Genomic DNA, 24,137 nt, shown 5'->3' with positions numbered 1-24,137 from the left:
GAGAGACAGCCGAGGAGTGGTTGAAAACAACGGTCTATGGTTTATTCTTCCAATTTGCTGGAAACAAGTGCAGGCATCCAAACAGCATAAATCAAACAAACATAAAATAAACCCTGGCCACTTGGGGTGTCTACCTTCACAACACAGGAACCTACCTATGGTGTCTGTCCCAACCTACTGCTGGTCATACAGCAGAAGACCAATAGTCTTTTTGTTTTCTTTTCACACAGAAAAAGTCAACACGACCTCACCTTCAGAAGTCTCTAAGCTCACTGCTCTCCTTAACACACAAAGCCTCAGGATGCAGCAATCAGTAGTCATCCTCTGGATAACTTATAGAGGCCTTAATTGCCTCATTCTGAATAGCTGAAGCTTTCCAACGTCCTTAAACCTTTCTGGCTATCTCTGCAGCCGACAACTGATAGTAATTGGTGAATTGTCTAAACAAGGCAGAAATGTATCTCCCGTCTGTGACAACGCCCACAGATTTACCTGACTTCCTGTCACACTTGCCATTCAGTTTCTTGGTCCTTTGAAGGCGGTGCTGGTTAACAAAATTGTGGAAAATTGTGGGCTGGGCCCATCTGAGGTATGGGTGTCCTTTCCTAACAATACGGTGGTAACATCAGGTATAAATTAGGTTGTATGTGGTAGTACATAAGTGATTAATTGTCCCCGAGCTGGTGTAGTTGCGGTAAGGGGCCTTTGATTGGGTGGCAGATACAACCGGTTGGTCGTGAGTTTATAGGCCTTCAAAGACTTTAGACCGGGCATAGGTTGAGGTTGGCTTATTTGTTATGCTTTGATTGTACTATATTTATTCTTTGACTGTACTATATGCATTAAACGTGTTTTCTTGTGACTGTTGTATTTAATGGTTTGTTGCTATAGCTATTTGACCCCAAATAAAATGTGTCGTCTGGTCATTTTTGGAAGGGGGGATGGGTAAAGTGTTTAATGTTTTTATAACCAGAGCCTCTGCATTCTGCAGGTCCCTCAGTCAAGTTTTCTTTCTTCCTGTGAGATGAAATGGCAGCAAAAACAAATGATATCCTCCTTGTGTAAACTTTTAATCCCATTAACCCCTATGTAAGGAAAATTATTAAAGGCAGACATGTTTCAAGTCCAGCCTATGTGGCTGCCATAGCTCCCTCCATAGACATAGTGGAGGAGTAAATGTAGCCCCAAAGGAACAGGAAGTGTGTTATTCACAGATGTACCAGATGAAAATAAAGCGAAAAGGCCTGAAAAAAGGAAACTAATGCAGCCACCATATCTAAAGACTGATTCATTATAATTTATTACACTTTTTTGGGGGGTTTAGAGGTACTTTACATAAGTCTAGACAGTGTATCCTATTTCTGAATGTTAGATTGTTCTGACCTTAGCATTACTGTACAGCTGTTAGATAAGCACCTTGGGCATATGGATTTTATCTGCATTTTAATAATATGCAAACTAGGGTATTCTCATAGCATATTGACCTGATACTTAAATTAGCAATATGGGAACAGAGATGTAAAAATACTTTTCTTTTTTCTTATTTTAACTTGGAAGTGACATTTACTGCTTTTACTTCTAGGGATGCAGGATAAGCGTAACCTGTATTATGGCGCTTGTGTTTAAATGATCTAATTTACGAATAACACTGAGAAAATAATTTTCTCTAGCGCTCATCGACAGACGTAGTCCTCGGTGATACACCACCTTCGGGTTATGTTACCTCCGCAGGAGCAGGACTAGACAGGAAATTAAAAAGCTCTGGCCACACCCTAGGGGCAGTCCCAGAGGGTATATCCTCTCTCTCTCTGCCTCAGCAAATCAGTTATTTTCTGTCTAGTTAGGAGTAAGGACCTAGACACCTTGCTGGGATCTTAGGTCCTGGCAAGAATTTTTTCTTAAAGGATTTTTTTAGACAGCTTTTTCTCCAGTGTTCCTGTGAGATCTTCAAGCAAGAAAGCTGAACTGGGCGACGGGCTGGATGTTGAGATCCGGTGGTCACCCCAGTTCAGCCTACGAGCGCGTGCAGGCCATAGCTCCGCGCTGGGTCGGCCGCGACAAAGTCCCATTAAAAGGACTGAACCCGCGAGTTAAACGTCTCGCTGAAACGCCAAAGACCATGAGTCACGGCGTTCGTATCGGTCGACAGCCCTCCCGCCCCGGTGGAGAGGGGTACTGTCAGGAGTTGGTGCCCGCCTGGTTCCGGTATGGTGAGTAGTATGTTCCCCCTTTCCCCCTGACGGGTTTTGTGGTGAACGCGGGCCCCTCTCTGTATGGTAAGAAAGAGTCCTTTCTGTCCTATAACATGTCACAGATCCTCCTACTTTGAGTGTGATTTTTTGTGTACAAAAAGCCAGGAGGCTTGGTTTGGGAGCTAACAATCTATTGTATACATGTTTAAAAGATGTAATCTGTGGCATTCTGGGAATCTTATGGGTTAAGTATAAGCTACCTACCAGTCAGAAGCCACGAACATGTAGACTGCCTTCCAAATCAGATCTCCAGCTATTAGCAGGCCTCCCGAACGGCCATGCGGTCCGCCAGGGGCCGATACCGCCAACCACGCCATATCCCCAGGCAGAGACAGTGTTGTGTGCCCTGCAGCACACCGCCATTCAGCAGGCCGCCGCCATTTTTTCTTGCAGGATCGCACGAGCCGCCATTTTGGCGTAGCCTCGTGTCTCCAGCATGGGGGCGGCCATGTTTGAGGTGATCCTACACCTCGTGGAGCTTGGGGGAGGCGCCGGAAGGCGTGCAGAGGGGCGGAGCCGCCTCCTTTCTTCCTGGGCAGCCAGCCAAAAGACTTCCTGTTTGTCAAGACAGCGCTGTAAGCTGTTGCAGTTTAACTCTGAGCATCAAGTGGTGAGCCTGGGGGTCTATCTCTCTCTCTCTCGATCGATAGCTAGCAGGTAACACTAAGGGGCTTTTTGTGGCGCTGGGGGTCAGAAAAAAAAAAAAAAAAAAAGTTTTTTTCTTTACTTTTGAATTATATTATCCAGGAAGTAACTGGAGTTATCATGGACCCTGCCACACATATTTCCCCACCTGTTTCCCTCGAGGGGGCCTCGGGACCCGCCGGTGCACAGAGTATAGAGTCATTTACAGCAATTTTGGAGTCTATGGTGGCTCGGGTGGAGGCAGCCTGTCAGGGACGGGGGTCAAGGAAGCGACCCCCGCCTACCCCTATACTATCTGACACCTCTGACTCAGATTCAGAGATGGTCACTGCAGTTGCAGGTTCCTCTGCAAGGGCTGTTATCCCAGGTAAAGCCCCCTCAGACAGTGAGGAGGACGCTTCTTCTCCTGCTATTATTCAGGAAGAAGCATTGGTGGACGCACTAGTTGTGGCAGTGCAGGAAACCTTAAAACTTGAGGCTTTACCGGCAGAGGCAACTGAAACAGAGATGCCTTTTGGTACTAATAAGCCCATCAAGACGGCGAAGGCTTTTCCTGTACCTAAATGTTTTGGTAATCAGATTAAAGGAGAATGGGAACATTCTAAGCGTACCTTTACTATTTCCAAGCGTATTGCTAGACGCTATCCGTTTGAGGAATCCATCATTAAGAAATGGACGGTACCACCAATCGTGGATCCGCCTATTTCCAGGCTGAATAAAGCCACGGTTATTCCAGTGGAGGACACTTCGTCCTTTAAGGATCCGGTGGATCGAAAGATAGAAGCAGAGTCCCGCACTATCTTTTCTCTGATAGGGTCAGCATTTAGACCAGTAATCGTTATTGGTCTAGTTTCCCAGACACTTACGGAATGGGCGAAAATGGTACGCCAAGATCTTAGGGGAAAAGATATTCCCCAGGAGACATCTGATTTGATGGAACAGATCATACAAGGGCTACGGTTTATCTGTGACGCAGCCTTGGACACTACTCCCCTATTAGGGCATGCATCTAAGTTAGCAGTGATCCTCAGACGTGTGCTGTGGTTAAAATGCTGGTCAGCTGACCTAGGTTCCAAAAAGACCTTGACAAATCTCCCCTTTCAGGGGAATCGTCTATTTGGAGCCAACCTAGATGAAATCATTAAGGATGCCACTGGGGGCAAGAGCACTTTTTTGCCACAGGCTGCAAAAGCTAAGGGACCTCGCAACAAGCGAGGACCTTTCTTTACCGCCCATAAAGGTCGCCCGGCTGGTACTAGCGGGAAAGGCAAGACTCCTCCAGGAGGGTTCAAGAAGGGCTGGTCGGACAAGCAGAGGACCAACCCAGCCAAACCCGAAGTAAAGGAGTACACAGCCTGAAGGTGCGCCCCCACCCGGTTTCAGGGTGGGGGGACGTTTTCACCGGTATTCAGGACATTAGATCGAGCATCAACCACTACTACCGGTGCGATTCTTCCCTTCCAACATTTAAGTACCACAGGAAGCGCTAATTACCGTTCCCTGAAAAGATCTTTTCCTTTACCTTTTCCTAAGATTAATCCCGATACCTCACAGGAATCGGATCTGGTTGACCAGATAGGCCAAGTAGCCTCTAGTCGGGTGACTTCGGTCCCTGAGGTTCAACCAGAAAAGATCACCTTTCCTGATAACTATCAGGTATCTGATAAATGTGTGGGAACAGAAAACGACCAGACTTTCTCGGATGGTCGGGGCCAGATAGCTCTAGGGACGCCTGGTTCAGATCCAATCAGCGCCAGTGGTCCTAGAAATTCTAGGCTGGCCTCCTCAAGCCGGCCTGGCCGACTTGGACATGTTAGTCCCAGACGTTCCGTGGGAACTTCGTCTCAGGGAGTGTCTGTGGTCTCTAGGACCAATTTACCTTCGTGCTTTACAGTCGCTGGTTTTAATGGCCTGGCCATTGAGACCCAAGTACTGAAGGATAGAGGTTTGTCTACTTCAGTCATTCCTACCCTTATTAAAGCAAGGAAAGCGACTTCCAGCAAAGTCTATTATCACACATGGAAGACTTATATTGCGTGGTGCGAATCTTTAGGATTTCCTCCACGTACCTATTCGGTGACTCGTATATTGGCCTTTTTGCAACAAGGGGTTGAGCAGAAGCTAGCCTTGAGCGCCATCAAGGGTCAAGTTTCAGCATTAGCAATCTTCTTTCAGAAGCCTTTAGCTACCAAATCCTTGGTGCGGAATTTCATCCAGGGGGTGCGGCACCTGGCTCCTCCAGTCCGCGCGCCCTTACCGCCCTGGGATCTTAATTTGGTTTTGTCGGTTCTACAGAAACCTCCCTTTGAAAACATCAGGGAGATTCCCTTGCTTACTCTATCCCAGAAGGTGGCCTTCTTGGTGGCTATTACTTCTGCTCGCAGGGTGTCAGAACTGGCTGCATTATCATGCCAGTCACCATACCTAGTGATTCATAGGGATAAGGTAGTACTTCATCCTAAGCCATCTTTTCTTCCCAAGGTGGTTTCAGATTTTCATCTGAATGAAGATATTGTACTACCTTCCTTGTGTCCTCAGCCCAAGCATCATCGGGAACATGCGTTGCATTCCTTAGATGTGGTTCGGGCAATCAGGGTATACCTGAAATCTACGGAATCATTCCGTAAGACGGATTCACTTTTTGTGATCACGGATGGCCCCAGAAAGGGTTTGCCTGCATCTGCCGCGACCATTGCCAAATGGATTAGACATACGGTGGTACAGGCTTATTCTATTAAGGGTCAGAGTCCTCCGTTCCCTGTTAGGGCGCACTCCACTCGAGCGCTCAGTACTTCCTGGGCCTTTCGCCATCAGGCGTCAGTGGTCCAGGTATGTAAGGCGGCCACCTGGTCGTCGGTACATACCTTTACAAAATTCTATAAAATTGATGTGACGGCATCGGCGGATGCCTCATTTGGCCGCAAGGTTTTGCAGGCCGCAATTTGAGGAGACCGGTGGTCTACCTCGAGGGTTTTTTTCTGTTTGAAAAAAAAAAAAAAAAAAAAAAAATTGTTTTCTCCTTTTTTGTTGAGTCTCATCATTAAGGATGAGCATTGTAAACTTCTAGTTGGCACCGGTTGGGCCTTCTAGATTGGGATTTGATTTCCATTTTCCCACCCCTCAGTTGTGATACTGCTCTGGGACGTCCCGAAGGTGGTGTATCACCGAGGACTACGTCTGTCGATGAGCGCTAGAGAAAAATGGATTTTTGTAAAATCTTACCGTAAAATCCTTTTCTCTTAGCTCATCGACAGACGTAGTCCCCGCCCCTCTGTTTTGGAGTTGGGTTGGGTTAAATTCTCTAAGCACTGCTTTTTCACATAACTGATTTGCTGAGGCAGAGAGAGAGAGGATATACCCTCTGGGACTGCCCCTAGGGTGTGGCCAGAGCTTTTTAATTTCCTGTCTAGTCCTGCTCCTGCGGAGGTAACATAACCCGAAGGTGGTGTATCACCGAGGACTACGTCTGTCGATGAGCTAAGAGAAAAGGATTTTACGGTAAGATTTTACAAAAATCCATTTTTTTTCTTTATTTTTTGGCTTCAGCTCCAGAAAAAAAAATCTATACAATGTTGATTTACATGTTTGCTTTTTTTTTTTTTGTCAAGGAAAACATCTTAAAATGTTAGCATTAATCAAATCCTGACTCTTATAGTGATGTACTGATTTATTATTGTTCATCCTAGGAAACCCCTACAAATGAATTAGGTAATAATAATGCAGCAGAGAATGATCTTATTCCCCAGAATCCTTCCTTAGAATCAAGTATGGATGCTTTTTCATCATCGGATGGCTTCAGTAAGATATATTTTCTTATTCTAACTAAAGTACTTTATTCCAATATTTCAGTATGGGAGGTAAAGTGTAATAGAATTGTCCATTACAAAGGCATAACAATATTCAAGGTCATTTATTTACCCAATTTTAAAGTGTTACTACACCCACAACAGTAAAATCAGTCTGTACGATTGAGGGGGGATATGATATCAATGTACAAATACTGTACTGGCAACCATAGCATATGGAAAAACCTATTCAGAGAAAGGCAATACAATAAGACACGTGGCCACTTACTAAAACTAGAGGAAAGGCGGTTTAACCTTAAAATACGCAGGGGGTTCTTCACTGTAAGAGCAGTAAGGATGTGGAATTCTCCCTGCTGTCGTATCAGCAGGGAGCATTACTAGTTTCAAAAAACTATTAGATGGGCACCTTAAAGACCACAACATAAAGGGGTATACAATGTACGGTTGACAGCAAACACACACACACATCATAGGTTGAACTGGATGGACTGATGTCTTTTTTCAACCTCACTAGCTATGTAACTATGTACTGTATATGCAATAATGCATGATTGTTATACTCACTGTGGACCCTAAGGGGTTAATTCTCTGCATTATGTAAAAAGGCTGATTGATCCTGTCTTCTTTGATCCGCCCCTTCTTCCACTGTCCACAATCCATCTCCTGATAGAACAGAGCATAGGGGACAAGCTGGACATGCTCAGTTTGGTGTGTATTGATAGAGAGTTTTTTTTGGGTGGGTGCATGTGATCAGCACAGGGCCAATCAGCATGGTCCAGACAGAGGGTTGGGGGTCCTGCAGCCTCATAGGACAATCGGGGGAGAATGAAAACTCCTACAAACTTTAACCAGACACTAAAAAATCACAAGCCTGCTATAACTGCTGATGAGAAATGGTATTTAGTAGTCTATATTTACTAACACTATGGCATTTCCATGTTTTGTGTACTGTGGTAGACCAGATATAGTGAATGCAGGCTCCTGTGTTTAGTAACACTTTATGGCTGTTCATGTTTTCTGACCTTTTGCAATTTTTAAATAGAAAATGATGTGTCTAAACTAGGGATCGACCGATTATCGGCAAAGCCAATATATCGATGGCCGATCTGCACTTTCCCCGATATATCGGAATCGGCCCCAGGGTACCGATATTGCCGATATTTCGGGAAAGTGCTGTACCGGAGTGATGCCTGCAGCTAGAGGCTTCTCCCCGGCACCGGCGTCCATAGCCAACAGTCGGCTGTCTTGTAATGACAACCGATGTGGCTGAGAAACCGCTCGGCTGTCATTACAAGGAGCGGGAGGGGACATCCCCCCCTCCCGCCGCATTCCGCGAGTCTTCCGGGTCTCCCGTCCCATCGGGAGACCCGGGCATCCTACCTGCATGGCCGCTGAAGAGAAGACCCGATCGGCTCTGATCGGGTTTCCATGTAAAAACCCAGAAGTGATGTCATGACATCACTTCCGGGTACTCTTCACCAATTTAAAAAAAATTACAGCATTGAAAACAGCCAAATTTAGCGTTTTGAATGCTTTTAAGTGCAGAGGAGGGGTTTGGGGATCTTTTAAACCCCCAGATCCCTCCACAACAGTACCTGTAAAAAAAAAAAAAAAATGTTTAAATGTCCAAAAATATCGGCAGATATCGGCCGATATCCATATGCGATGATCAAAATATCGGTATCGGTATCGGCAATAAAAAAACTATATCGGTCAATCACTAGTCTAAACACAAAACTAAATTAACCAAAATAATGCTTTTTCCACATTTTATTAATAAACATGATAATGTCTGATAAGCCAGTAGGATAGTGAAATGTATAAATATTATGTATTGCATGGTTTATTACCCTGTACTGGTACAAGATTTTATCCAGTGTTCAGCTACATTGTCTGCCATGTGCTGGCAATAACAATATTCATATAAACTAAGCGTTGAATAGCAGACATACAGTATAGTCCAATTATATTTCTATTGTCAAAATAATTAATCTAGCAACGCTGTCTGACTCCATAGAATTTGCGCATACCATTTTTCTGAAGATTATCACCCTCCGAAAAAAGTACTGTGATAGATGGGTGTAAAATTAGAGGCAAAGATGCAGTGTAGATGGTAGTAGTAGGGGGCAAGGAGGTTTTGAGTGTCAAGAACATACCTCAACATTTATATCTACCATTTACACTAATCAGCCATAACATTATGATGACCCACCTAATATTGAGTAGGTCTCCATTTTGCTGCCGAAACAGCCCTCACCCATCCCAGCATTGATGTCACTAGACCTCTGAGAGCATGCTATGTTATGCAGGACCAAGTAGCAGATCCTTTAAGTCCTGTAAGTTACAAGATGGGGCCTACATGGATTGGACTTGTTTCTTTCAGCACATCCCAGAGATGCTGGATGGATTGAGATCTGGAGAATTTGGAGGCCAAGTTAACACTTCAAACTCATTGCTGTGTTCCTCAAACCATTCTTCAACCATTTTGGAGCATGGCATGGCACATTTTACTGCTAAAAGAGGCCACTGCCACCATGGAATTCCATTTCCATTAAAGGGTGTAGTTGCTGTTTGGCCCGCACAGAGCTCTGATCTCAACAGTATCAAGTCTGTCTGGGATTACATGAAATGACAGAAGGAGTTGAGGCAGCCTACACCCACAGAAGATCTGTGGTTAGTTCTCGAAGATGTTTGGATCAACCTAACTGCCGAGTTCCTTCAAAAACTGTGTGCAAGAGTACCTAGAATAAATTATTGATTTGGATTTCTCTTCTATTCATTTACTTTTCATTTGTTTAATTGATAAAAATAAACTATTATCTGAAAGAATTCTTATTTTACAGCATTTTTTTACACCTGCCTAAAGCTTTTGCACAGTTGTGTTTGTATTGGGTACTGATTGGAATATCATATATATAGACCTAAACTTTAGAGGAAGATTTTAATACCCTATATGTATAGGGTACTGATTGGAATATCATATATTAATAGGGCACGGATCTGAATATTGTATATTTATAGAACCCAGATCAGAATATTGTATATGTATAGGGTACTGCTGGAATATTGAATATGGTTGGAATATTAAATATGTGTAGGGCACCACTTGTAATAGTGTATATGTATAGGAGTACTGATTGGAATATCATATATGTATAGGGTACTGATTGGAATATTGTATATAAATAAGGCACGGATCAGAATATTATATATGTATAGAGCCCGGATCAGAATATTGTATACGTATAGGGTACTAATGGAGTATTGAATATGTATAGGGCACCACTTGTAATAGTGTACATGTATAGGGGTACTGATTGGAATATCATATATGTATAGGGTTCTGATTGGAATATTGTATATGAATAGGGCATGGATTAGAATATTGTATATGTATAGAGCATGGATCAGAACGCATATGTATAGGGTACTGATGGAATATTGAATACAGGTGGAATATTGAATATGTATAGGGGTACTGATTGGAATATCATTCATGCATAGGGTACTAATTGAAATTTCGTATATGTATAGGGTACTGAGATGTTGTCTTTCAAACTTGCAGGTAAAGAAAACCTTTCTGTTTGTTGTTTTTTAGGTGGAAGTTTTGAGTGGGATGATGACTTTCCTCTGATGACGCAGAACTCCACATTCCTTCCTATGGCAGCAGAGGGAGCCGCTCTCAAGTCACCGATAAGTCCTACTATACCATCACCTCCTGCACTCCCTGGGAAAAGACTGGAAGGATCTCTGATGGACTCACTGCGATTCACTCGTTTTACTGTCTCGCCTGCTGTAGACCCACATGTTCCACTGTGTGAAACTGAAGTAGCGCCACCTGCAGGTTAGCACCATTTATAGCAATGCATGATGTGTCAGCTATTAAAACAAAAGCTGCAACCACTTTTGTATGAGAGGAGGAGAGATTCTTAAATGTTTAAAGTTCACCTGCCATAAAATACATCTTTTCTGGAAATGTTGGTTGGCAGACTGTTATGTTGATTCTTTGTCTTCCATATCCTGAATCACTGACTGAGAAAGAGATGAGGAAACTTTGACTTTTGCCCCAAGCTTGTTCATGTTATGTGGCTCAGAAGTGCCGACACCCTGTACAGCCAGGAAACTCACATTTTTAGAAAGGAGTAGCCAATGGCAGCCTCTGTATTTATCTAATGACACAGTAATTCATTTAGTAGTGTACATGTAATGTCTATTTTCTTTAAATGTTAACCTGGTAATATACTATAGCCTACAAACCACTGTAAGTTAATCTTGTCATTTGAAGAAAACATTTTAAAAATCCAAAATTACAGCAGCACTTGGGTGTGTGATTTTGTTTTTTTTTGGTCCTCCCATCAGCTGCTGGATCACTGTAATGTCAGCATTATTGTTCTTTGACAGTCAGCATGTCTCCTGTACTGACTCAGAGGTGGTGACTCTTGTGAGATACAGTGATTTTCAGGTACTTTCAGATAACTTGCTGTGTTTCGCTGCGACTCCAGCCTAAAAAGCAGCTTTGCTGCAATACTCACTTTAATCTGGAGCTGTGCAGACCTGAAATTTCTTAGTGCCACTAGATGTCCTCGGTCTTTTGAATTCAATGACATCTAGCATCATTCAACCCACTTCCTATGAGCCCAATCTGTCACAACCACACTCTGGGCAGCATCATCGCTCAGAATATTACTATGTGTTAATATTACCATATTACATGTGTGTGTAGGAGGGGGGCCAGACTTCTGCTTTAAATGTACTATGTAAAAAAGGGCTGCCCTTGCTGAAAAAGTTAGCTGTCTGGCTGTTCCTGTTTTTTTTTTTTTCCCAGAACCTGTTTTTATTGAGTTATACAGAGAACAAGAGGGTGCCGAGTGTAATCCAACATCCATAAATCACATCATGACATACTACTACATATTCATACCTCCCAACTTTCTGAGATGGGAATGAGGGACACTTATTATTTATAAATTTATAAATTGGATGAAAGGTTTAGCAATGTAAAGCACTTTTTGATACAAAAGTAGTGCATTTTATATACAGCTGAGGAAAGAGGGACAGAGGGACTTTGTTCTGATTGAGGGAGAGTCCCTCGGAATCAGGGACAGTTGAGAGCTATGACATATTTCCTATTACAGCATTTTATGGAAATAATAAAATGCCAAACAGCAGTCCACTCTCATATGGGCAATAGAAACATAATTACTGTTATATAGACAAAAGATTTAGCCCTAGTTCACACCACATCAGATCAGTGTGATTTGCACCTCCAGTTTTATTGCAGCTTGTGACTTCGGTAAACAGAAGTCTATGCAAGTCATAATGAAATCCGAAAAAAGTTGTGCAGGAACCTTTTTCAAAGTTGCTGTGACATGAATCATGCCGATTTGAATGGTTCTATTGCCGGCAATGGGGTGTGACTTGTCATGCAATTTGGAACTGTCAAATCACATGACAAATGGCACCGGTGAGAATTAGGGCTAAATGAAAGAGAACATAGAAGAACCTCCTTTCTGTCATCATGCATCCTGGAAATAATACCAAATATTAAATTGTGCATCCCATTTAGTCATCAATATACTACTTAAAGGCTATGTTCATCTTTTAAAAAAAAAAAATAATAATCAATGTACATAGTTATGCAGAAAAAATAAACATGCATTTTTTTTTTTTTTTACAGGAGCCTTTAAAGCATTGCACCTGTCCTCAGTGGCTCATGGGTTCAATGTCAGGCTTCTGAAAACTCCTCTTAAACAAAATAGAAATACAAAAGCGCGCACATAAAAAACACTTGCATACAGTTATGCCCATTTATATTTGGACACAGGCACAATTTTAGTTTTTTTCAGGTATTTACCAAAACATATTCAAGCTATAGTTATATAATGGATATTGGCTGAAAGTGAACACTCTTAGGTTTAATTTGTACATCCAAATTGGACAAATGGTTTAGGAATTACAGCTCTTAAGAATAGCCATCCCCCCTTTTTCAAGGGACCAAAAGTAATTGAACAATTGAATCAAAAGCTGTTTCATGGCCAGATGTGGGCTATTCCTTTATTTCTTCATCAATTAAGCAGGTAAAAGGTCTGGAGTTGATTCTAAGTGTGGTATTTGCATTTGGAATCTATTGCTGTGAACCTACATCATAATGCGTTCAGAAGAGCTGTCCATGCAAGTGAAACAGGCCATTGTAAGGCTTCAAAACAAAATCCATCAGAGAGATAGCAGCAGCATTAGGAGTGGCCAAATCAACAGTTTGGTACATTCTGAGGAAAGAAGAACGCACTGGTGAGCTCAGCAACATAAAAAGATCTGGATGTCTAGGGAAGACAACAGTGGTGGATGATCTCAGGATCCTCTCTATGGTAACGAAAATCCCATTCACAACATCCAGACAAGTAAAGGACACTCTCCAGGAAGTGGGTGTATCATTGTTGGAGTATACTTTCAAAGAAGACTTCATGAGACAAATACAGAGAGTTCACCACAAGGTGCAAACCATTTATAAGCCTGAAAAATAGAAAAGCCAGATTAGACTTTGCCAAAAAACATCTAAAAAAGACAGACCAGTTCTGGAAAAGTATTCTTTGGATGAAAAAAAAAAACTAAGATTAATCTGTACCAGAATGATGGGAAGAAAAATATTGGAGAAGGCTTGGAACAGCTCATGATCCAAAGCACACAACGTCACCTGTAAAACATTGTGGAGGCAGTGTGATGGCATGGGCATGCATGGCATCCAGTGCCACTGGGTCATTCGTGTTTATTGATGATGTGACTCAAGACAGAAGCTGCAGGATGAATTCTGCAGTGTTAAGAGATATACTGTCAGCCCAGATTCAGCCAAATGCAGGAAAAGTTGATTGGACAGCGCTTCACAGTACAGATGGACAATGATCCAAAACACACTTCAAAAGCAACCAAGGAGCTTTTGAAGGAAAAGAAGTGGAATATTATGCAATGGCCAAGTCAATCACCTGATCTCACCCTAATTGAACATGCATTTCACTTGCTGAAGGCAAAACTACAGCAGAAAGATCCACAAACAAATAACAACTAAAGACAGCTGCAGTTAGAGCCTGGCAAAGCAACAGAAAGAAGGAAACCCAGTCTTTGATAATGCCCATGGGTTTCAGACTTCAGGCAGTCATTGCCAGTAAAGGATTCTAAACAAAAATATTGAAAATGAACATTTTAATTATGATTTTATTCAATTGTCCAATTACATTTTAGCCCCTGAAAATGGGGGGGACTGTGTATAAAAATGGTTGCAGTTCCTAAAATTTGTACTTGATATTTATGTTCAACCCCTTGAATTGAAGCTGAAAGTCTGCACTTCAAATTAATTTGGATTGGTTCAATTTAATTTTATTCTGGTGGCAAACAGAGCCAAAAATTAGCAAATTGTGTCTGTATCCAAATATATATGGACGTAACTGTATATTCCAGGATGTGTGATCAGTGTCTATCAATAAAAAGGTTCCTGCCTAAAAGTAGCTTAAATCCTGTAGCTTTGCACAGACGCGAGTGGATCATCAATGGTGCAGAGAGATTAAAGACAAGTGCTTAGTTAAAAAGGCTGTGTACATTTAATGCATTAAAACAATAGCATGCTTACATGGAAGCAGTGCTGACCCAACAACTAGCACAGTGCATGGAAACCAGAACATTCTAAATGGAACAGGAGATTTTGAACCCTGATTTTGGCACCAGCGGACGCAGACCTGCTCAGCTTGCTGACTAAAATCAGTGTCTCCCTACCTCCCTGCTTGAGAAAGGAGGCGGTCCTTTGAAACGCGTTGCTGCCCCCTTGTCAAATGTGCAGCCCATCCATGAGTGGTACGCAGCAGCCAGAAATGCTGCTCTTTGTCAGCAAGCTGAGTTCAGCATCTCCTGTACCATTTAGGAAGTTTTGGTTTCTTTGCTGTCTGAACTGCACTTGTCTGAATAACCCTGCTTCAATGTAACTGTGCGATTGTTTTTAATGCAATAACAGTACGCAGCCTTTTTAACTGAGATATTGCACTCTTGTCCTCTCTCTCTCTGCAATCTCTTCCTGCAGCAATCTGATCATACCCCTGCATGAGCTTTCAGTTAGAGAACTAGAGGGCATGTCAATGGACTAGGAGTGTGCTGATTACCGCACTTGTATTCCATTGACAATTACAAATTCATCTGCCATAGTGGAAAAAAGGACTTGTAGTTCATTCATTCACTCACTCCACCCGAACAGCCATGCTGATTTTACACACACTATCACAAGTGAAGGCCACTTTGGAGCTGGGAAAGTTGCTTAGCAGCATGTTACACCCTAAATATACAGAAAAAGGAGCGCCGACAACACTGTAGTCCATATTTCAAAGTTTATTGGCTACATCAGAGCGACATAAAACAAACAGCTAATGCGTTTCGGCAGGGGTCTAACTCATAGCATGTTATAAACTGGAAATTAAAACATTCAAATACAAACCCCACCAAATGGTAAATCACAGATTGGTCCAATTATCTCACTACATAGTTGTACAATGAAACCAAAAGTGGGCAAGAGATATAGGAAAAGAGTTCTGGGTTCTAAAACCTACATTGTTTATTATAAAACATATTATTATTATTATTATTATTATTATTATTATTAGTGATAAAAGGTAGATAAAAAGGAGGCACAAAAGGTAAAAATAAAAACATAAATATATATTTAAGGACAATCACAAAAAGGGTGAATACAAACAATGAATAGTAATCCAAAGCAAAAAATAAAGAAATCTGTGTGAATATTGATATTGGAAGCTGATACAATTGATATACAGTGGGTACGGAAAGTATTCAGACCCCCTTAAATTTTTCACTCTTTGTTATATTGCAGACATTTGCTAAAATCATTTAATTTCATTCTTCTTCCTCATGAATGTACACATAGCACCCCATACTGACAGAAAAACACAGAATTGTTGACATTGTTGCAGATTTATTAAAAAAGAAAAACTGAAATATCACATGGTCCTAAGTATTCAGACCCTTTGCTCAGTATTTAGTAGAAGCCCCCTTTTTATCTAATACAGCCAGGAGTCTTTTTGGGAAAGATGCAACAAGTCTTTCACACCTGGATTTGGGGATCCTCTGCCATTCCTCCTTGCAGATCCTCTCCAGTTCTGTCAGGTTGGATGGTAAACGTTGGTGGACAGCCATTTTTAGGTCTCTCCAGAGATGCTCAATTGGGTTTAAGTCAGGGCTATGGCTTGGCCATTCAAGAACAGTCACGGAGTTGTTGTGAAGCCACTCCTTCGTTATTTTAGCTGTGTGCTTAGGGTCATTGTCTTGTTGGAAGGTAAACCTTCAGCCCAGTCTGAGGTCCAGAGCACTCTGGAGAAGGTTTTTGTCCAGGATATCCCTGTACTTGGCCGCATTCATCTTTCCCTTGATTGCAACCAGTCGTCCTGTCCCTGCAGCTGAAAAACACCCCCACAGCATGATGCTGCCACCACCATGCTTCACTGTTGGGACTGTATTGGAAAGGTGATGAGCAGTGCCTGGTTTTCTCCACACATACCGCTTAGAATTAAGGCCAAAAAGTTCTATTTTGGTCTCATCAGACCAGAGAATCTTATTTCTCACCATCTTGGAGTCCTTCAGGTGTTTTTTTAGCAAACTCCATGCGGGCTTTCATGTGTCTTACACTGAGGAGAGGCTTCGGTCGGGCCACTCTGCCATAAAGCCCCGACTGGTGGAGGGCTGCAGTGATGGTTGACTTTCTACAACTTTCTCCCATCTCCTGACTGCATCTCTGGAGCTCAGCCACAGTGATCTTTGGGTTCTTCTTTACCTCTCTCACCAAGGCTCTTCTCCCCCGATAGCTCAGTTTGGCCGAACGGCCAGCTCTAGGAAGGGTTCTGGTCGTCCCAAACATCTTCCATTTGAGGATTATGGAGGCCACTGTGCTCTTAAGAACCTTAACAGCAGCAGAAATCTTTTTGTAACCTTGGCCAGATCTGTGCCTTGCCACAATTCTGTCTCTGAGCTCATCAGGCAGTTCCTTTGACCTCATGATTCTCATTTGCTCTGACATGCATTGTGATCTGGAAGGTCTTATATAGACAGGTGTGTGGCTTTCCTAATCAAGTCCAATCAGTATAATCAAACAAAGCTGGACTCAAATGAAGGTGTAGAACCATCTCAAGGATGATCAGAAGAAATGGAAAGCACCTGAGTTAAATATATGAGTGTCACAGCAAAGGGTCTGAATACTTAGGACCATGTAATATTTCAGTTTTTCTTTTTTAATAAATCTGCAACAATGTCAACAATTCTGTGTTTTTCTGTCAGTATGGGGTGCTATGTGTACATTCATGAGGAAGAAGAATGAACTTAAATGATTTTAGCAAATGGCTGCAATATAACAAAGAGTGAAAAATTTAAGGGGGTCTGAATACTTTCCGTACCCACTGTATATCACAGAACACAGAAATATATCACAGAAAATTTGTTATCTTCAACAGGATATGGTTCCCCTTCATTTTAGGAAGACGTCTACATCCCATCTAAGGTTTAAACCTGTCGGGATACTTGTCCCAAAGAAAAAATCCACCAGGCTTCAGGTTCAAGTAATTTGAGATGTACACTATATTAATAAAAGTATTGGGACGCCTGCCTTTACACACACATTAACTTTTTTGGCATCCCAGTCTTAAACTGTAGGGTTCAATACTGAGTTTGCCTTTCTGGGAAGGTTGTCCACAAGGTTTAGGAGTGTCTATGGGAATGTTTTACCATTCTTCCAGAAGTGCATTTTTTGAGGTCAGGCACTGATGGTGACGAGTGGGCCTGGCTCGCAGTCTCCCCTCTAATTCATCTCAAAGTTGTTCTATGGGGTTGAGGTCATGGCTTTGTGCAGACCAGTCAAGTTCTTCCACCCCAAACTCGCTCATCCATGTCTTTATGGACATTGCTTTGTGCACTGGTCCAAACCATTTTGTGGAGGGGGGATTATGGTGTGGGGTCAGTGACTCAGTTGGTCAGTATGGTTCTGGGTCAGTGACTCAGAAAGCATTGAAGCCAGAAAATCAAAGGATGGTATGACAACCAGGGTATGGCATCCCAGTCTTAAACTGTAGGGTTCAATACTGAGTTTGCCTTTCTGGGAAGGTTGTCCACAAGGTTTAGGAGTGTCTATGGGAATGTTTTACCATTCTTCCAGAAGTGCATTTTTGAGGTCAGGCACTGATGGTGACGAGTGGGCCTGGCTCGCAGTCTCCCCTCTAATTCATCCCAAAGTTGTTCTATGGGGTTGAGGTCATGGCTTTGTGCAGACCAGTCAAGTTCTTCCACCCCAAACTCGCTCATCCATGTCTTTATGGACATTGATTTGTGCACTGGTCCAAACCATTTTGTGGAGGGGGGATTATGGTGTGGGGTCAGTGACTCAGTTGGTCAGTATGGTTCTGGGTCAGTGACTCAGAAAGCATTGAAGCCAGAAAATCAAAGGATGGTATGACAACCAGGGAGTTAGCATTTTAAGGAGGAAATCAGATCAGCAATGGCAGCCTTTGTATTGACAGGTTTCCTTTTAATTCAATGTTTTTTAATCCACATTTTTTTCAGTTTTGTTAAAAAAAAAAAAAAAAATAGTCTCTCTGTTGGTGACTAAAAACTATTTCTATTTATGTCATTCCAGGCACTATTGAAAACTGAGGGTGATTGTTTTGCCTTTGAGGAGAGTCTGCTGTGCCACAAGAGTCACTGAAGCCACTGAACGCGTTTCTGTTTCCTCCCTTAGCGTCTTTCGCTGATATTCTTTTTTTAGTAAGATTCAGGCATACCCAGCATCACACATTCCATTCTACGGTATTTCTAACTGTTCTGTAATTGAGATTTGTGTCTATGCCAGCAAAGGAACTTGCATCAGATATCCTGGATGATCACACCTCTGTACAGGAAAATTTTCTTCATATTTAAATGTGCCAAACTGACTCCATTTTATATGATGTCTAGTTCCAGCAGTGGTTAGAAATCGGTATGTCCGCATTTTGTGCTCTGCAGTGAAGCTGACCGCAGTGTTTATGAAATCTATTGATTGATGGCATTGAGTGCAGTTATGCTAATGAAAGATAATCTGTGATGGGTTACTAAGACACTATATATACAGGTAAATTGACAGAATACTATGCCCAGTTCAATGATATACATATGTCCATCCAAGTTGGTAACACTCACCACTGTGTGGAGCAGGAGCACAGACTGCCATGCTCAAGCAGCTTATAGAGATAAGTGGTGCAACGCACATCTGTGAGCCAAAACTACAGGAAGATGTGTCCTTGTACCTGCCAAAGCGTAATATTGTGTGATCAGTACTGCATATGCGTTCACCATATAGATTTGTATAAGCTGCAATAGCAATCCTGTCTGAGCTGATAATGAACAGACTACTAGGCAGTGAGCTGCATCTCTTATGGCAACTCATCTTACAGACACAGCAACCTTCTCGATGCTTCCTTAAGCTGGCCATTTACTAGCAGAATTCCATTCAATTGATTCTCTTTTTATTAGTCGGGCCAAATCGATGCTTATTTTTGACTGTAATGACGAGAAAATTCAATGGAGCAGGATAGAAAATTTTGCTTGGACAAACGCATTTTTAACAGTGAAGTCATTGAATGTACTGAGAATTTTCTACTAGTGTATGGCTAGCTTTAGTGAGTGGATGGCCTTTGCTCTAAGGCTCCATGCATGCTGGTCTAATCGCTGCTACTACAGGAGTTTTGCCTGTAGAAGCAGTTCAATGTTAACCTATGTGTTCATGCACATTAGGACGCTTTAGAGGCAGGAGAAAAAAAAACCCTCTGGTTTGTGTTTCTGATTGGAGCTTTCTGGCAGAAACAAAATGTAAAACTCTCCTAAAGTCGTCTTAACTGTAAAAAAAAACGCTCTATTTGAGGGTTTTTTTCTGCCAAGGGAACTGCCATTTTTTTAAGGCCAGTGTGCATGGAGCCTAACTGTGACAGTTTGCCTATATTTCTGTGGATAGAGAGCTGTCAGTTAACCACAGTGCAGACAAGCACAGGCATGGACATTGGTGCACACTGGGACTTCATCTCTCACATTTTTTGACTTCTAAAGCCCAAGCCTGTGCTTACCTATAATGTGTTTAAAGTAGTTGTAAACCTTCACATATACCAACTGAACTGAACAGCCTCAGATGATACACAGGGATGAAACAAATCCACCTACATGAGTTTTACTTGTTTATCTGCAGTCTTCGGCTCTCTACACCCTTTCAGATCACATTAAAAATCTTTCTTCATCTGTCTGCAACACAGAGCAAAGGGTAGAGAGACAGCAGTTACAGTATGTGAAAGCTGATTGGAGGAAAGGAATCCACCCCATCCTGCTCTGTTCTGAGATCCCCTCCCTCCTGACACAAATTTATCTCATGTGTCGGGAAAACTTCTCAGAAGTGACTCATGCTGATAACAAAGGAACAAAGCACCAGAGAGAAATGACACTTAGAACTTTGGAGAGAGATAAGTAAACACTACATATATATGTGCTTAGTTCAAAGTCCATGACTGGGGTTTACAACAACTTTAAATTACACCTCTTTTGTTTGTAGAGGGTCTATCAGTTGAGGACTTGCAGGTTGGTGAGCTACATCTGCAAGCTGCAGAGCCTCTTGTATGTGAATGATAAATGCACTGATCATCAGCATTTGTTTTTTATTAGGACCAATTGTTTAAAATCAAGGTTTTAGGTCTTAAAGGTTTGGGAGCACTAAAATAAACCTGCACAATCCTGGCCAATTCAAATTAAGCATATGATGAAATAGATGATGTTACCATCCAGAAATATAGGCAGCTGAAGTTATATGCAACTCTAATTAAGTCAAATTAGGCTATGCACCTTCCAAGTTCTAGGCCACCCAATTAAAGGTTGAGGTTTGCATATAAATTTAGCTGCCTACATCTCTGGATCTACTAATCAAATTGACAATACATTTTCACTAAGGTTATCTTTGCCTAAGTATTTTGTTAATTTATCCTTATCTTGAATTGTCCAGATTTGTGACAGGTTTGCTTTAAGCACCTATATTGGCAAAGCTTCACCAGTTAAGCACCAATATAATTTTGCTCATAACATTATACCTATCTGGTTTCCACAGGTGCAAATTGTTTTTTGTTTTTGCTCAGAAACCTTGTCTTGATAATACTTTGATATGCAAACAGTGATTCAAGATTAGTTAGAGCAGCTACCCATCAGAATGAAGGACTAGTAACAAAGCCACTATGGGAACTGGTCAGTAATTGTTTATCTGAAAAGGGAGCTGTACAAGAAATTAAAATATATTTGCAGGTTGCATAAGTTAATAGTAGCCATGGGCTGCTTTATAATTATAACGGTGCCTAGCCATAAATATGGAAAAAGAGATAGCAGAATGTCTTGCTTTCCTGCCTTTTTAGTACTCTAAGTGGCCCTTACAGGCCAAGTTTTTACATATAAAGATGAGGGTTCTATCTATCACAGCCAAGAAGACTTTAGCTTGCATTTTTTTTAGTGTAGATTATAAATTGAAACCTGGGATCGGACCTGTTTTTATAGACAGCACTTCTATCCACCATTGTCCCAAATTTTTACGTAAGTACAGTTCCGCCAAATACTGCGGTATTCATACTTTAGCCTCGAATTGTAGTCTGCCATTTGCTTGATGCTCAGTGAAATAATGTAATGTATATATATAATCACATGGTGCTTTTTAAAGAAACATCCTTCCCAAAAGTGATATCTTAGATATAGGTGACATCTTGTTGGCTTCTTTTACCTCTTTAAGACCTCAGTGGTCAGATCCCCCATTATAGTTGCTGGATATGTTTCCACCTACCCTAGAGCAGGGGTCCCCAAACTTTGTAAACAAAGCTCCAGCTTGCTGCTCTTTAGACCTTAGGAGGGGGTCGGACTGTGGTCCGTGGGAGTAGAAAATGGCAATGATGGTGTCAGAGAGAAGAATAATGTCCCATCTTTGGTGTCAGCGGAAAAATAATGCCTTATTATTAGTGTCAGTGGAGGAAAAGTTCCTCATCATTAGTGTCAGTGGGAGGAATAGTGCCCCAAGGTCCAGATAAAGGGGCTCCAGTGCCACAGTTTGGAGACCATTGCCCTAGAGTGTTGGCGTTCTAACCACCTTTAGGGGGACCCATTTGTGCTGTATTTATCTATATTAATATAGAATAATTAAACATTCAACAGGGAATATGGGTCCCCTCATAATGGACAAGATGGGTGTGTAGTAAACACAAAGCTCAGAACTCTAGTACAGGGGTTCCCAATTGAAAGTCCTCCAAAAAAAAATGTTAGGAAATGTAATTCTCCAGCATCTCCCAAATAACAAATATCACTTTTGGGGTGTCTGGCCCTTTACCTGAAAGATACCTGGCAATTACATTGTTCCAAAATAAAAATAGAAGAAGAATTTTCATCTTCACATCATCTTTTCCAGCTCTGGGCAAGGCAAGACTAAGACTAAGGAAATATATTTAGTAGAAATATAACATAGGTGTTTAGCTGAGAATCCTTAATGACTGAGTGTTGGTGAATGACGCATATTCCAAGAACAGATGCAGTGGGGGAAGATGTGTTTTAAGCAATGTATGTATAATAAGTATTTATGAACTGTTTTTTTTTTTTTTTTTAGTACAGGTAAGACAAACATGGCAATAGCAATTTCTGTGTGTAGATGTTTAGGGGATTAAAACATGGATCAAAGCAAAAGTGAAGGCATCTGCCCATAGAAACCATCAGACTCCTGTTTTTATTTCCTACCCTGTTTTGCAAAAATGCTGGAGTGTGGCTGATTGCTCTAATAATTCCACTTTTACTTTCCTCCAAATGAAAACTGTGAACAATAAATATGTTTTGTTTGCCTGATGGCTTGGAGAGGATAAGCATTGATATTCTAAATATAAAATTAAGACATATCATTCTATGTGATTGTTTGTTGCTTCAATGGAGTTTTAAATTTGAACTCTCTGAGGGTGATTTATGAAAACTGGAACAAACATGGAACTGTTACCATAGCAATCCAAATCTTTATTTAAAATGTGGTTGCTATGAGCAGTAGCCCCAATTTTCCCCTGAATTTTTCTCCGTTTTCATAAATCAGTGCCTTTGTGTTCAAAGTTTATGTCTGTTTTCATTATATTTCTCCTCTTTGCCTTTGAATGCAAAGCTGTTTTTTTCCCTGCAAAATAACTTCAGAATGTAAACCTGCTGCTTGCTGACTTGGTTTACTCCTAGTGCCAAATGAACCCAATGGGGAGCCTTACAGGTTGAAGCAATGACGCAGTGACTTTTGGTGGATTAAAAAATATTATTATAAATTCAAATTGTACGACAAACTGCAACTATTCAACTTTTTGTCCCTGGGCTAGGGTTAGTGCACTAGATGCACAAAATGGCTAATGTGCAATTGGAACTTTACTGTGAAATGATTTGTACTAAAGGTGTCCCATGAAGATGGATATGGTTCATAACCGGTGTACCAGTGGCTGCTTGACTAAGTTCGCCAATCTCCTTTATGCTGACATCAAGCTTACTTGCTTAAATTAAACGGGAAGTCGATTTAAGTAATTTGTTGGTGACAAATTTGAAAGAAGTCCACAAAAAATATCTACAGTTACTTGGCATCACATGGCTTGCACTGCAGGATCAAACTTTTTTTTAGAAGAAGAAAAACGAAAAACAAGTGGTGTTGTCCATTTTCTAACAGCTAGAACAGTAAATGTAAGGCAAAACTTCTCCGCTAATCATAAAGAACAATCTTGCCTCATTTTGAAGGAATTCATAATTACGACTGTCGGGATATTTTTTAACTTCATACTGGATTTACTCTTTGAAAAAAAAAAACTAGTAACATTATTGAGATCTCTGCTTCTTATCAAACTCAACTGACAAATGCCATGTGTTCTCCAAAGTATGGAGATCTTCTTTCCAGCATCTCATCAAATTGACTCTTACATGGTTTATGAGACTTTTCAAGATGCATCATGGGAATCCAGGCTTCATGAATGTGTGTTTGTATGTTGGTTTCTATTTTCTTTTATATTCATCCATGTTTCTTTTTTATTCTTTTTTAATAAGTACCATAGCCCAAGGAAAGAAATCAATGGCAGGTAGTATGCTCCCTTTTACTCTTTAAAGAAGCAGTACTAGATAGGGAAATTTAAATCAAAATGCCCCTTACAACAAACATTCTAAACAGAAGCTTTTCCCTGGAATTTTAAACATTTTAGTTTAAATTAAAGAATATGTCTACCTAAGCTAGGTTAATGAACTACTGGTTGACTGTAAGCAGAATGGAATTTTTTTACATTTGTTTGGAGGCATGAAAGTGTTCTTTAAAAGTAATTTTCATTTTATTTTTTTTTAAAGTTTATGACCTCTGTCTCTAATA

At 41.2% G+C, this 24,137-nt stretch overlaps 1 protein-coding gene across 2 annotated transcripts in view; it reads left to right on the top strand.

Annotated features, from left to right (window-relative positions):
- LMTK3 (lemur tyrosine kinase 3) overlaps nt 1-19,505 on the top strand; it is a 158,877-nt gene extending 139,372 nt beyond the window's left edge. For both annotated transcript variants that reach the window (XM_082274377.1, XM_082274376.1), the window contains exons 14-16: nt 6,584-6,695; nt 10,302-10,547; nt 18,372-19,505. In XM_082274377.1, coding sequence (XP_082130503.1) covers nt 6,584-6,695; nt 10,302-10,547; nt 18,372-18,388 — 375 coding nt within the window. In that variant the 3' untranslated portion in view covers nt 18,389-19,505. The remainder of the gene's footprint in view (nt 1-6,583; nt 6,696-10,301; nt 10,548-18,371) is intronic.
- The last annotated feature ends 4,632 nt before the right edge of the window (nt 19,506-24,137 follow it).

Source organism: Pelophylax lessonae (assembly GCF_965119305.1).
Source record: "Pelophylax lessonae genome assembly, chromosome: 12".
Classification (NCBI taxonomy): domain Eukaryota; kingdom Metazoa; phylum Chordata; class Amphibia; order Anura; family Ranidae; genus Pelophylax; species Pelophylax lessonae.
This window is presented reverse-complemented; position numbering and strand designations above follow the sequence as displayed.